Below are 15,090 nucleotides of genomic sequence, written 5' to 3'. Positions count from 1 at the left end.
AGTATGTTAGTAGGTGATAATAATGTAATGATATTAAGTTAATATATAAAATAAATTTATATTTGTTAAAAATAAAGTGAAATAAATAAAGAAATTAATTGTTGATGAATAAAAAAAAGAAAAATAATTTTATAGAAAATAAATAAAATTAATTGTTAATTTTAAAAATTTAATAAATAATTATATTATAAAGAGTATAATTAGTATGAAGGGAATCTCTTTGTATTGTTATAGATATTAATGTTTTTCATCTCCTTCCTATCGACTATGAACTTAGAAGTCCAGAGTTCATAGAGTTTGGGTGTATATATTCGGAGAAAATGGGTCGTTATTGTAATGTAGGTCCATAGAATAAAAAAGTTGGGCCAAAATGATTCCGAGCAACGTTGAGGCCCAGGGGGTGGTTGGTGTGAGTTTGCGTGAATCTTCGTCCTCATGTTGCTCTCTATCTGCGTAACGCGATCTGTGTTTGTTCCAGACAGAGAGAGATGATGATGCATTCACGGATTAGAAGCGTTGCCGGGAGCATCAAATGCGCCGCGAGACTCTTCTGTTCATCATCTGCAACCTCTCCGGCGGCGCCGTCGCAATTCTCGAATACTCTGGCAGGGCTCCGGGACCGGCTGGCGGAGGAGTCGCCGTCTCTGTCGGACTTCATTGCGCTGAAATCGGAGAGCGCGTACTCGGTAGAGGTTGGGACGAAGAAGAAGCCGCTTCCGAAGCCGAAGTGGATGAAGGAGGCCGTCCCTGGCGGCGAGAAGTACGTACAGATTAAGAAGAAGCTCCGCGAATTGAAGCTTCACACTGTTTGCGAGGAGGCTCGGTGCCCTAATTTGGGCGAGTGCTGGTCCGGCGGCGAGACCGGCACTGCTACCGCGACTATCATGATTCTCGGTGACACTTGTACTCGAGGTTGCAGGTTATAGTCCAATCATTTCGCTTTCTTTTTATGTGTTCAACTATTTATTTATTTTTGTAATTGGTGCATTTATTTGTGTTTTGAAAGTGGATTTTGGGGAAACATGGATAAATAGGTAGAGTAAATAATCCATGGTGTGTTTTAGTTTGATTGATAAGTAGAGCACCTAGGACTCGCCCTTGGAGTAGCAAAACTGACATGGAATGCTGTACTTGCTTGAAGCAATAAGTATGTTTTACAGATTGAGCTGTTTACTTGCTTAGCACGAATAATTGACTGAGATTGTAATAAATTGCATGTACAATTTTGGTTACTCAACTCCATAAACTATCTCATGAAGTTCACCTGTCCCAAACTTGTATATATATTTTTTGTCATATCATTAGTGAACGTGAGATCTCGAATACATTCCTAAAATAGGCTCTAATATAATGTTTAAATTTGAGTTTGGAAGTATAACAATTTCATGTTAAAATTTAGTCGTTCAATCCATAACTATAACTGCACTTTGGGGTGATACACTGACTTCTCTTACGGGTAGTGCTTTTTACACATTACATCCTTTTGTTTGGGAAACTACACACACGATCATTGCTTGGCAAGGAAGGTAGGTGTAATTTCCCAAAAGAAGTATTGAATGTTATGTAATAAGAACTAACCTCAGGTAAGGTTTGAATGATTACCCACGACTCATTCTAGTTTTATGTATTGGGTTTTTCACAAGAACACTTCCATTAATTATTTGTTTTTAATTTTCAGATTTTGTAATGTTAAGACATCTAGGACTCCTCCGCCACCTGACCCTGATGAGCCCACCAATGTGGCTGAAGCAATTGCATCATGGGGTCTGGATTATGTGGTTATAACGAGTGTTGACCGTGATGATTTACCTGATCAAGGGAGTGGTCATTTTACTGAAACAGTGCAGAAGCTGAAGTTACTGAAGCCTAATATCCTGATAGAAGCCCTAGGTATGCATTTGAATGTTTATAGTTTCTGAAAATAGTATGGCATCTGGTTCTATCAAATAACAAACAAACCAAGCCAAGCCTAATCCTGATAGGTGGGCACCTAGTTCTATTTAAAAAATTAAGCATCTATTTAGAAAATGAAGTGTCGGATATTAGGTGGTACCTATAGTGCTAATTTCCCATGCAATGTCTATTGCTGAATTTCATAGACATAGTATTTTTATTCCTGAAATGTGATATGCTAACGGTATGGCTTTTAACAGAGTTAAAAAGATATCTTGTTTACAGGTCAATGAGAATAAATTTGTTTTGATTTTGCATTTTCATTTTTATATATCGGTATCAATCTTATTGTATATTTGTTGAGATGGAGAACTATTTAGGGTACTATGCTTGGTTAAAAACCTTTCTAAATACTAATCAAAATTTCTTCCTTTGATGACTTTTGCACTATTGCTGTTGTGAAGCTCCGGACTTCCGAGGAGATGATGACTGTGTAGAGAAGGTTGCCAAATCAGGATTAGATGTTTTTGCACATAACATCGAGACAGTTGAAGAGCTACAGAATGTTGTACGGGATCGTTGTGCTAATTTTAAGCAGTCATTAAAAGTTCTAATGATGGCCAAGGAATATGCTCCTGCTGGAACACTCACTAAGACTTCAATAATGTTAGGTTGTGGTGAAACACCTGACCAGGTTGTGAAGACCATGGAAAAGGTCCGAGCGGCTGGTGTTGACGTAATGACATTTGGGCAGTACATGAGACCTTCAAAGCGGCATATGCCAGTATCTGAATATGTTACACCGGAGGCCTTTGATAAGTATCAGACTCTTGGCATGGAAATGGTGAGTCTTTTTGTTCATGTGTTTGTATTTAACTTATTTTTGTTTGGAGAAATACTCATTTTTTTGGGAATTCATAGGAGTTGTTGAAAAAGATAGCATTAATATTCCATAATTAGTTGTTTTCTGTATCGGTAGTCACCCGCTTATTATAAGGGAATACTACTGATTTAAGTCTCAATGCCACTAGGCTCGACTGTGGGGGATAATTGGCCCGACCCCTTATCATAAGGAAATACTACCTCTTTAAGTCTCTACGCCACTAGGCTCGACACTGGGGGGCTGTGTTGGTAATTAGTTTGACCCTCTTAACACGAGGGAATACAACCTATTTAACTGGTTGGTTATGATGTTTGGAAACTGCTGATAGAGGAATTCAATGACACTATTCAGAATGTTAGGTGAAAATCTTGGGGATATCCAATCATGGTACTTGAAGTTGGTTGAGAAATATGAACTATAAGGGATAAATGATATCGGTTAACATATGGGATATTAGAACCACTAACAGAACAACTAACTAGGGCTTATAAAAAGCACCTATCACTATGAACAAACTAACGGCTTGATGTTGGGGGCTAGTATATTGGTAATTAGCCTAACCCCCATAGCATGAGGGAATACAACCGATTTAACAGGTTGGTTGTTATTCTGGAAACAGCTGATAGAGGGATTCAATGAGACTACCCGGAATCTTTGGCGAAAATCTTGGGCATATCCAATCATGGTACTTGAAGTTGGTTGAGAAAATCAAACTATAAGGGTTAAATGATATCATTAACATCTGGAACAGTACATCCACTAACGGAGCAACTAACTAGGACTTATAAAAAGAACCTCTCACTATGAACAAACTGACTAAATTCTAAATGCTCTAGCTAGAAACCCTAGGAATGATACTGAGGTACTTTTGGCCATAGCAGTTTCCAAAAGTAATTGATAGAATGTATGATGAATATCTTGTAACACTAAGACTGTATCAAAATATTTTAGAGTACCTTTGAGATTTTATCTTTAGATTAGTTTTTCTTTTTCCTTTGATAAGTATGATATGTGTTTTTGCTATTTCTTTGATTTCCAGATTTCCCTATATTTCATGACTTGACTTCTTATTTAGCTAGGGTTATGTTATAGTGTTGGCATAAAAAAAGAATTAGTGTTTTATCTTCTTAATCCAACTCCTTATTCTGATTCTTTCATTTTCGTCCCTCTGTACCAAAAATCCAATAATTTCAACAGTAATTAGTGATAGTATATTTTCTCATCAATTTTTCTGGCCTTCATGTAATCTTAAATATCAGTTATGTACGATACTAATTTTCTGTTGTTTCATGTCTTATCTCGGCGTAGTAGATATTTGAGTGGCTTTAAAACTTTCACACTTGAGCTTCTTGCCTGTATTTATTCTTGTCTCAAAATTTGGGGCATATGAAAAACATCTCCTGCATCATTTTTGCTCATTCAGTTTTTGTAAAATAATCGCATCTTGCTAATCCGTGGTAAATTCAGGCTAGTTATTACCTATTTATTCTTAGGAGTTAGCACACCCGGACCCAGGGGACCTGCCAATAGCAATATTTACCTGACATTCTATTTTTATTCATCACCAAGCGAGTGCAATCATGGAAGATTTCTCTCCTTTTAATTGTTGCATCCAGCATCATGATGATTTGTGGAAAAACTGTAATACTATAAAAGTTGCATATGGTATTTAATTATAGCTATCATGTGGTATGAATGACGAACTGATTCTACTTTGCATTAGGGCTTTCGATATGTGGCATCAGGGCCCATGGTGAGGTCTTCATACAAAGCAGGTGAATTCTATATTAAATCCATGATTGAATCGGATCGAGCTGCATCTCCCTCAAAGCTGACATCCTCTTGATCCATTATCATTTTTTCTTTTATTTACTCACTCCAATGTGCATTATATGTAAGGAGCGCAGGCTCAGTACATGTTGTTGATGCTCATGCCACGTGTAATATGAGTGAAAATCTATAAACGGGCATGTGCTGTCTGCCATTTTTTTTTCAGCGTTCTACCCAACCCCAACACCTATTATTTGGAAAGTGCAGATTTCAGAGTTGATTGTATATGTTCTCACATACGTGTACTCATTTTCTCTATTTAACTGGTACTCACTCATACCAGTTTCTGTAGTTATTAAAAGCAATAAATGTTTTCCTCTTATTTGAGAAATTGCCTAAAAGCTTCTGTTTATATTACTGTTGAAGTGTTGATTTTATCTCAATTTGGGTTTATTTGGTTGTTAACATTCAAACTTATCTCACTGAGCTTTATAGCAGCGTACTACTGCGAGCCTATATAATTGTGCTGGCAAATTGTCCTGAAGCCATGTTTAGTGTAACCGTTACATTCATCAGAAGGATAGCCCAGCACAGCAATGACTGGCGAGGTATTCTTTTTTTGGGTTGGGACTTATGACAGGCTGGCTAGTGCCTGTCTCTCAACATCTTGTGGGGACTGAAGGTAAAACAATTGAAAGTTGGAATACTTTGAGTAATCAGTTTTGGTTACAATACATTCCTAAAGCATATAAAATCTGTGGAAATATGGAAAGTTTTGGGGTATCCCTTGTACTAGGGGGTTGTGTGTACATCGTGGTAAAATGCTTACTGGGGTAAATCTTGGTGAGGTTTTTGTTTTCATTGTCTATTAGAATTGAACAAACTGATGCTGATCAGAAGAGAAGGTGTGGAGAGGGTTGCAACCTTTGTTTTTATATGGAGTCCAAGGTATCCATTTAAGTTTGTTCAGTTTTTGGTGATGGAAAGCTTCATAAGATAATAATTTTAGCTATCAATAGAGGTGCCAAAAGTGGCAGCTCGACTAAACCACATTAATAAAATTTTGTCCCATTCAATGCCAATAGGCTATTTTTGTCATTTTTGTAAAAAAGAAAATAATTTAAATATAAAAAAATATGTATTTTTTATTTAAATTATATTAATGAAAATACTTTTTAATTTTAGATATAGTAACATAATTACAAAAACTATAATTATTATTTTATAAGTCCAGCTAATCCACAAATTCAATGAACTGAATAAAAATAATACTGATTTAATTTATGTCAAAATATTTATTTTACAGATTTTTCAGATTGGCTTATATTTTACTGCTCTAATAACAATTCGTTTTAATTTATATTGGCATTTTGGTTGCATATTGGGACAGTTTTATTGGTTTTTTTTTTTTTTTTATCGGCCAGTTTTAGTGGTTATCAATATAGATATTAAAAGTTCTAGAATTCCGTAAGACCAGGATTTCTTTTTTGAAAAATGATTAAAAAGTTTAAAATTTATTTGAGAAGTAACCCTTCTTAACAGGTTAAGGTAATTGTTTTCTCACGGGTTGCACCTTAAGATTGTACCATTTTGTGTAAAAAAGTTTATTTTTTAGTTATGGTAATTGTGATATCTTATTATTATTTTTTTCACCAGTGGGTAGTAAATAATAGAAAATATAATTAAATTATTTTAATAACATAATGACGGGGAAACCAAAAATTTGCAATCTTTATACCTACAAAGCACCAATAAGTATAATTAGAATTCATAAAACTAATATCCTGCAATTGAGATGTTTAAGAAACAAAAATCAATATGTTTCTTTATTATTAGTCATGATTATGGTGCTTTGAAAATGCATTTAGAATTTTATAAATGTGAATATTGTAGACCGAAATGGGAAATTAATTTTTAATAATTACAATAATAAAATCACCCACTTTCTTCTCAGTTTTCTTATCAAATTTTAATTTGTATGAAAATAGAAATTAATTAGATATCAAATTTGAACATTTAACTTTTCTACAAATATAAACACGAGAACAACAAATATCAATGTAATATAATTTCATTTTAAGGATTAGGCTGAGTAAGATCTTGACATAATAACAAGAATTACTAGATTTGATGGTTTTAGTGAAATTTTGATTTCCCACCTTATATAAAGTATATTTATGCATGGATAGAGACACTAATAAAATTAGTATTAACACAAAATCAATTCATAGCTTACAAATTATTTAAAAAAAACCTACTCAAACAACCACCAAATTTTTTTCACAGTATTCATAGCTTTCTCTGTGTATTAGTTTTGTTGGATTTGAAATCAAATTACTATCTCTCTTAAGTGACAATTCAAAAGGCTTCCATCTTTATTTTCCTTACGTTCTTTAGCATGATATTGACAGCCTTGGCCACCATGTTTAGCTTTTGAATCATCTTTTCCCATTTTTGCATTAACTTTTAGTATTGCCTTTTGAGCTCGTCCTTCTCAATTTCTTGCATCAAATTTCAGAATTCACTTTTGAATTCAACTTTTCCATTTTCTGAAAGGGAAAATAATATGACATTTTCAGAGAGAATCTTATTTCATTGAGTGTCCTATTATGCAGGAAATAAGTGTTACCATTTCAGAAAACGTGCGAAATTTTAGCCTATTTAAAAACAGCGCTAAAAACTATATTAAATAGCGTAAAAATTCACTTTTCTTCATCGCGTAGTTTTCGAAGATTTGGAATTTGAATTCCTTCAGTTTAAAGGGTTGGCAAAAGCAGTTTCAAACTGCAATTTCCTTCTTTTAATAAACCCTACATTCGAATGGAGTTTTATAACCATGGTTGTATCATAAACTAGCTTTTATTGCAAAGCGTGGCCCATAAATATGATGTCATAAAATGAATTCAATATCTAACCGTTCCTAGAGCCAATACAAAAGTTTTTCTTTGATATTTTTTAATCAAATATCATTTTTTGCTTTGCAAGAAAATAATAATTGACAAGCTTTTGTGTAAGAGTGTTCTTCTTTTATGCGAAATATAAACAGATACTAGTAATAACTATCTATGTTAACTTTATATACCAATATGTTGACTTAAGTAAAATTAAATTTGAATTACTTAAAGAAAGTCTCATTTTCAAATATTTAGAGAAAAAAATTATTGAAAAGAAAACACCATGATAAATGAAGTTTTGAAAATAGAGATTATTCATCATTCAAATTTTAAAAAACCTTATAAATTCAAACATTGAAACAAAACTTTCAAGTAAAAGAACTAAAAATGACCCAAAAGTGCTTTGAAAACGTAGCCATGCACTTATATATAATTTACTTAAAAGAATCCAAGGTAATACTTTATCCTTACTGATTTTTTTTTTCTTTTTTTAAGTTCTTCTATATGGACAAATCAGTAAAAAGAATGCTCAACCTTTATGAATGTCATGGAACATTCATGCTTACTAATTGCCCCATGCAGAGCACGCAAGTAATAAACATTTACAATCACATTAAATTCAAAATATATTTTTAGTTAAAAGGAAAATATACAATGTTTAGATTAGATTTTATCCCGCCAAAGTTATGAGCAAATAATACCTGTCCATAGCAATACAATTTTTTAATACAAAATAAATACAAAAAATACAAACTCTTCTTCATTCGCTTGATTATTATTTAAAAAGCTCAATTATTTACTAGTTAATTATGTTGAACTTTGTTAACATTATTCGGTACACTATATACCGAATCATTTCTCACAAAAATTTGAAAAAGTAACAAACAAAAAATAATTTCTTCCTAATAATAGCATAGACAGAATTTAAGATTGTTGGATGCAAGTGTGTGATTGATCCAGAGCAAGATCAAAGCTATTTAAGAAGCTCCAACCATGTTCTTGCTTCACTCAATCTAAATTCACCTCACTAGTTACAACTTTTTTCTGTGTTCCACTTTTTCTCTTACAATGTCTATTCTCCTCTCACAACCTTTTTCCCCAACTCACCCTACATTTCAATAGCCGTTAATTCTCCACTTTTCATTCCCTTACCCATCAAAATTTTCAAAACCAAATAACCAAAGCCATGCAACAACATTCTACACTGCTTTGTTTCCACCACCACTACTCCAATAACGTTGTCGCAACTTGAAACTCAAAACTCTTCGCTTGTTCTGAAAAATCAAATGGGTTGCTGCTTCAGCACCAACCAACCCCAAAATGAACCTCAGCACCCACAACCCCACCGTGGATCCCTTCAACAAAACTGCAGAATCAGAACCCCACAACCCCTTGAAGAGGAATATGTGAAAGAGGTTCTTTCTGAAATACCCATCTCCAAACTGCAACAAATTCCAACTTTTAAGCCACAGATGAAGACCCAATTGCCCGTTATTCAGCCCCCAGAGGTGCCCGTGAAAAAAGTTTTGGAACCTGAGGAAGTGTCTCTTGTGTCGGAAACATGCAGCAACGGTGAGAGTTTCTCCACCACCACCACCGCCACCACGACGACGGTCACAGAAAACCGAGAAGATGAAGCCACAAGCAAGAGAAGCAACGTAACTCGGAACCGGAAGCGTTCCTACGCCGTGAACGGCAATAGAATCAGCTCCGGGGACCGGAGGCAGAAATCTCCGGCGAGAAAGCCAGAAATTCCGGTGAGGTCACGGCCGGTTCCCCGGAGAGATTCTGATCAGGTACGCCGTCTTTCCGGCCAGGGGTCCATCCGACGGTCGAGGTCACCATCGCGTGGAGGCCGGAGTAATATCCGGTCGCCGACGCGGAAGGTTCCGGTGACTAAAGATGTCGTGCAGAGAAACGACGGCGGTTCGATTAAGGAGTCATTAGAGAACCCACACGTGTCATTGGAGTGCTTTATTTTTCTGTAGGTTCAGCAAGCAAGTTTCTTTGTTACTTGTTTTTCAAGGGTTTTTGGTTTGGTAGAGAAGAAGCAATTTTGAGTCACATGACATGACATGTTTTGCATTTTTAGTGGCAGTTTCAAGTTCATTCCTTTCCTTGTTTATCGAACATGTTACTCACAAAATTGCTTCTGTAAATACCTGCAACTCCATAGATGTTTTCTTTTTTCGTGTTCTAGCCTTATATTTGTGGTTAATTTGTATGGAATCTTCAGCAATAATATGTAATGTTTTGTTCTAATTCTATATGCAATCTTTCATTTATATTATGAATAACTAAATAAAATGCTAAAAGTATGCTATGTATAAAACGAAAGTGTTAATTGCATGGACTTGATTAATTGTGGAATTAATTTTACTTGATGAAAAAACTGTCATAATTTAATGTTGTTAAAGTATATTGTATTTAATTACATGATTTTGAACAAAAGCAAGAAAAAATATGTGAAGCTATTAAGATTGAAATATGATTGAAATCTGGGTCCAAAGCTGTAAAAGAATTGACAGCACACTGTGCTTAGTTAAAGAAGATTAAATTATATTAATATGTTGAATGAAATTGTATTTGTATGGATATTTTATAATGTATGATAGTAATTCCTGGGAAGAGTTTAATGCAGTGAACCAAGAATGGTCCTGGAAGTTGAACATCCTCTTTAATTACTTTATGGGAGGAGAGAGAAGAAACACAGAGACAGACACAGAGGCTTCTTTTGTTTCTGTGGATTGTCTTCTTTCGTTTTCTTTTTTCTATTGTGTTCAAGCAAGCGTGTACTCTCATTTCAAGCGTGCGAAAAAGTGACAAATCATGAGACAGTTTTCTGTGAAATGTTTTACACTTTACTGATTTGATTGTTAATAAATAGTTTGTTTATTATTCTATTGGAACAACATATTGGTTTTATTTCATTCAAAACTTATAGAAATAGTAAAAGTAAAGTGGTTTTCATTCTAATAATTGTATATACCAGTTTATAAAGAAAAATAATTGTATGACATTTTAGAAAAAGAAAAATCAGAGATGAAGATATATTAATGACAATAAGTATTTACATGATAATTATCCTTCCTTCACCTTTATGTAAAAAATTGGTGACAAAGGATTAATTTGGCTTCACGGGAGTGATGAGTGTTGCTTTTGTTCTTTCTACACGGAATAAGTTTAAATGTATAAAGTTTCTGTGTAAACTATTTCAACGGTGAAAAAAAAAACAAATACTCATGGTTAAAACTACAACATCAAACAGAGAGAGAGAAAGAGAAAAAGAAAGAAAAATTATTCTTAATTTTTTTAGTGAAGATTTTTGAAGTGTAATTAGAAATTAACTTACCTTTGAGTTTGATTTTCTTACAATAAATTTTGTAATAAAAAGTCGTTGACAACATCAACAAAATAATTTACAGTTTTTAAAAAAAATATTTATTACGTAAGTTTTTTTCGGAGGTCAAGTTCGGATCTAACTTGACTGATTCAACATAATTTGAGTATAACAATTTTAAATTTAATTCAACCATTTATTTTATGGTGTTATTTGGATTTGGATAATTCAAATTACAATTAAATACGAATGGATTATTTGGATTTAATTCAATTATTTTAAAAATTTAGAGGACTTAATTGTACTAAATAAGAATTATGAGTTTTTTTTTTTGAATTTTTTAAATAATTAGAGAATTAAAAGTATAATTAAACTTTAAATTAACTTTGAAAAGAAAGTTATGTCTCTCAAGTTTATCACATTAATTTTTTGGTCAATGATTATTTGAAAAGTTGTTTGAAAGTTTAGAGAATTTATCTTAATTAGATTTTAGTGATGAGCAGAATACCCACCTTTACATTTAATTTCAAAACAAATACCTATATTCAACTAATTAATCATCCAAAGAGTCTTTATTGTGCACTCACTACTTTTTAGTTGGAGAACTTCGTTTACGGTTGTAACACCCCATTTAATTTAATAAACGAAACTAAAGGAAGCGTCACATAGAGATAACATAATAGCGCAATCCTGGAGTTTAAAACTTGACTCCTTACAACCCAAGGCACACCACGATACCCAAAAGGAAAATTTAGTTAAAAAGTCTAACATAATGTATATAAATCAAGAGACAGTCAGGTATATGGGCCATAGCCCTATAGAAAAGCCCATTAAGAAGGTAAAGTCCAACCCATGTAGTCTAAGCAGCGGAATCATCCCTCCTCTGTTGACCTCGAGTACCTCCCACGTCTGCTCCCATAAATAAATTGATGATCATCGCAAGGATAGAAGAACAACATACAAAACAATCAAACAAGCAAAAAGGGTAAGCTAGAGCCAACAAGATTTTTATCATGCAATCAAATATATCTTCATAGTCCAATATACAAATACCACCCAAGCATGTTATGACCTTTCAATCAATACACTAAGACTCGACTCGACTGATTCAGATACATATAACCTGGTCGGATTCAGCGGATGCTTGCACTTGTGGTGGATACCTGTGCTCACCCCCGAGCTATGTGTTACAAGTGTTACAATGAATCAGTTCACTCACACACAAGGTTAGCCCTTAATGAGTTTCAGGCCTCCTGTTACTCTCATCATAGGAGTCAATCCGCTCTAAGTGAGACTAACTGACTCCTTAGAGTGTCAGATGCAATCCTTACCTTGAATCCTTACCAAGTTATATAGATGGGACACCACCATGGACACCCACTAACAGGGGCCATGGAATTACGTCATGACCACTGAAGCACGACCCTGGAATCCCACCTAGAGATTTCCAAGGAATTACGCACTGACACAGACCAAGCATACCAGACCAATCAAGAAAGACTTATCACACACATACATATGCATCACATACCAACTCTTGATAATTCACCTCTTTCGTTTCTTTCCCAGTGGTTCCATACCCATCCATTTTTCCCAAACCATAGATATGGGATTTTAGTTCATGCCAATACCATGCCACTTTAACACCAACCATCTCATTTAGTTTACATGCCAAGTTCATACCATACCCATCATTCATCATTCATGAATCATATCACACATATATATAACAGTTCATCACATGTTTTTCATCATAATAATCATATCCAAGCAAGTGCCAATCATCCAAGAATAATAAACAACCAGTGTCACACTGCCTTGCCTAGCTCCTCGCTCAGGCTGAAGGGTCTCGCTCAGACGAGCCCCATTCGCCTAGGCGAGGGCTCAAAAAGGGGAATAGTAGCCCCATGCGGGATCTCGCTTAGGCGAGACCCCTCTCGCTTGGGCGAGTTGCTTGCTCGCTCAAAAAAAGGACGTGGGTCGCCTGAGCGATTGTTCGCATGAAGCAGCTTAGGCGAGCCCCTGTTGATCTCGCCTAGGCGAGACATGCTCGCTTGGGCGAGAAAATCAGTGCCCACAATGTTCTCTCGTGCAACAGTCCAATATTACCACCAAACCAACGCAATATCATCTCATAAACTTACAATAGCATACCATCCCATCAAATCATGCAATATCATCAAGCAATCACAAAAGAAACATAGATTTGGCAAAAACCCTAACTTCCCTTACCTGGAAATAAGCTAGTAGACTATCCTTGCGCGACCTCGACACCGAACAAGAGTGCAGCAACTCTAGGAACAAGGATCAGTGGCTGAAAGGAAACAGTGGGACAAACAGAACAGGTTACTAAGATTAGCTTCACGGAAATGTCGAAAATAAAACTAGAGGAAGGCTACTACGAGTTCAGAAGCAACTTACATGGAGAGGAAGGGCTTAAGTTCGCTTCGGGAAGTTGACGGCCAACCCTAGCAGAGCGTTCTAAAAAGGAAGGGGCAACTTCTTAGGTTCTGTTTTCGTAAAAGTGAGGCTGAAAGGGAACCCTAGCAACTTTAGGGCCTTAGCACCCTATGGGCCAACCCTGAGGCCCAACAGATTAAGGCCAACCCTTGAACTTTAGGGCAGAAAATAAAATTGGGCCTTACAGCGGTTTGAAGAGTATAGATTAAATTAGTCTTTTGATATTTTTATTTGTTACATAGTGACAAATTGGTTTTCTAGTTTTTTCTTTCTTAATTTGGTTATTGTTTTTGTAAAAATGATTCAATTTGTTCATTGTCGTTAGTTTGACCAAACGAGGTTAAAGTCAACGTCACATGTTAATTTATGATATATTTTTTTAATTTTTTTAATTTTTTACACATGTCACTTCACAATTATGCCACATGTCAAAATGATTTAATTTGGTCCCTATATTTGTTTTTAGTTTCAATTTAGCCTAATTTTTATAAAAATAGAACAATATTGTCCCTCCTTAAATTTATACTCAATTTACTCTTTGTATAGATCTTATAATGATATTCTTGCTAAAATTAATATTTTTTTTAAAATATTTTATAAATATTTTTAAATCAACTTTAAATTCTATAGAAAACTTTAAACTTTGTTTTTTTTTTAACTTGAAATTTAGTTCCTAAACCTATGTGTGACAAATTATTTAATTTTTAATCTTTACTGAGTCTGTATAATATGGTACATTGATGCCTTTATATATTATGACAAAATAGTTAATTATTGAAATTAGGTTTTCGATTTAATTTTGTTTAATAATAAAACTAAAAAAAGAATTTGTTTAAAAATATTTCTACAAATATTTAATAAAAATGTCAATTTTAGTAAGAATATCATCATAAGATTTACATAAAAAAGTAAATTGAGTCTCAATTTAAGAAGAAACAATATTACTTCATTTTTACAAAAAATTGGGACTAAATTGAAACTAAAAACAAATATAGGAACCAAATTGAATCATTTTAACATGTGATACAACTGCGAAGTGACATGTGTAAAAAATTTAAAAATTAAAAAAAAAACTAAAAAAATCATAAATTGACATATGACATTGATTTTAGTACCGTTTGGTCAAAATTGACGGTAAATACCAAATTGAATCATTTTTATAAAAATAATAATCAAATTGAGATGAATAAAAGTTAGAGAACCAATTTAACACTACTTGACAAATACAAAGACAAAAAAATCATTTAACTTATAATTTAATTTATTTTGATGTAAATGATCAGTTATGTCCTATGTTAATTTTACAGTAATATGGAAACAATTTTCTTCGATATTCTTAATTTCTACAATATATATATATATATATATATATATATATATATATATATATATATATATATATATATACTCATATAAATATATTATTTCATTATATAGTTGCAAACTTTATAAATTATGGAAGACACTTCAAACTTATATTCATCATGTCCATTATTAAAGTTTTGAAGTACCTATATAAGATAGAAACTGTGTCAAATAAATCTTGAATTTATTATCATTATTTTAAATATTTAAATAATACGTGTTCTAAATTAATTAATTTTATTTCTATTTTAATATAAGATGACTGTTTTTCAATGGATTGATGAATGTTACTTATTTCGATTATTAAATCTAAAATATTTATAAAAGTAAGAGAAAAGTAAAAGAGTACTAAATGTGTGCTGATTTAGAATTTTATATTTTATATTTTATATCATGGATCAAACACATATACCGTGAGTATGGGGAATGAAAGCATGGCATAAGTTTCGGACAGACAAATGAAGATAAAGTTGTCGTCTAAAAGT

General features: G+C 33.4%; 2 protein-coding genes across 2 annotated transcripts; both read left to right on the top strand.

Annotated features, from left to right (window-relative positions):
• Positions 1-307: 307 nt before the first annotated feature.
• LOC114185345 (lipoyl synthase 1, mitochondrial-like) lies at positions 308-4,937 on the top strand. Its single transcript, XM_028073013.2, has 4 exons — positions 308-919; positions 1,679-1,890; positions 2,358-2,737; positions 4,500-4,937. Exons 1-4 carry the CDS (start codon positions 489-491, stop codon positions 4,620-4,622), a joined length of 1,146 nt encoding a protein of 381 aa, XP_027928814.1. The 5' UTR covers positions 308-488; the 3' UTR covers positions 4,623-4,937.
• Positions 4,938-8,446: 3,509 nt separating this feature from the next.
• LOC114184721 (uncharacterized) lies at positions 8,447-9,702 on the top strand. The gene has a single exon (XM_028072031.2). It carries the CDS (start codon positions 8,727-8,729, stop codon positions 9,426-9,428), a length of 702 nt encoding a protein of 233 aa, XP_027927832.1. The 5' UTR covers positions 8,447-8,726; the 3' UTR covers positions 9,429-9,702.
• Positions 9,703-15,090: the final 5,388 nt, after the last annotated feature.

Source organism: Vigna unguiculata, chromosome 5, assembly GCF_037176805.1.
Source record: "Vigna unguiculata cultivar grain cowpea cultivar isolate G323 ecotype 2 chromosome 5, ASM3717680v1, whole genome shotgun sequence".
NCBI classification, from domain to species: domain Eukaryota; kingdom Viridiplantae; phylum Streptophyta; class Magnoliopsida; order Fabales; family Fabaceae; genus Vigna; species Vigna unguiculata.
Note: the sequence above shows the minus strand (reverse complement) of the source record. Positions and strands in the feature narration are given on the sequence as shown.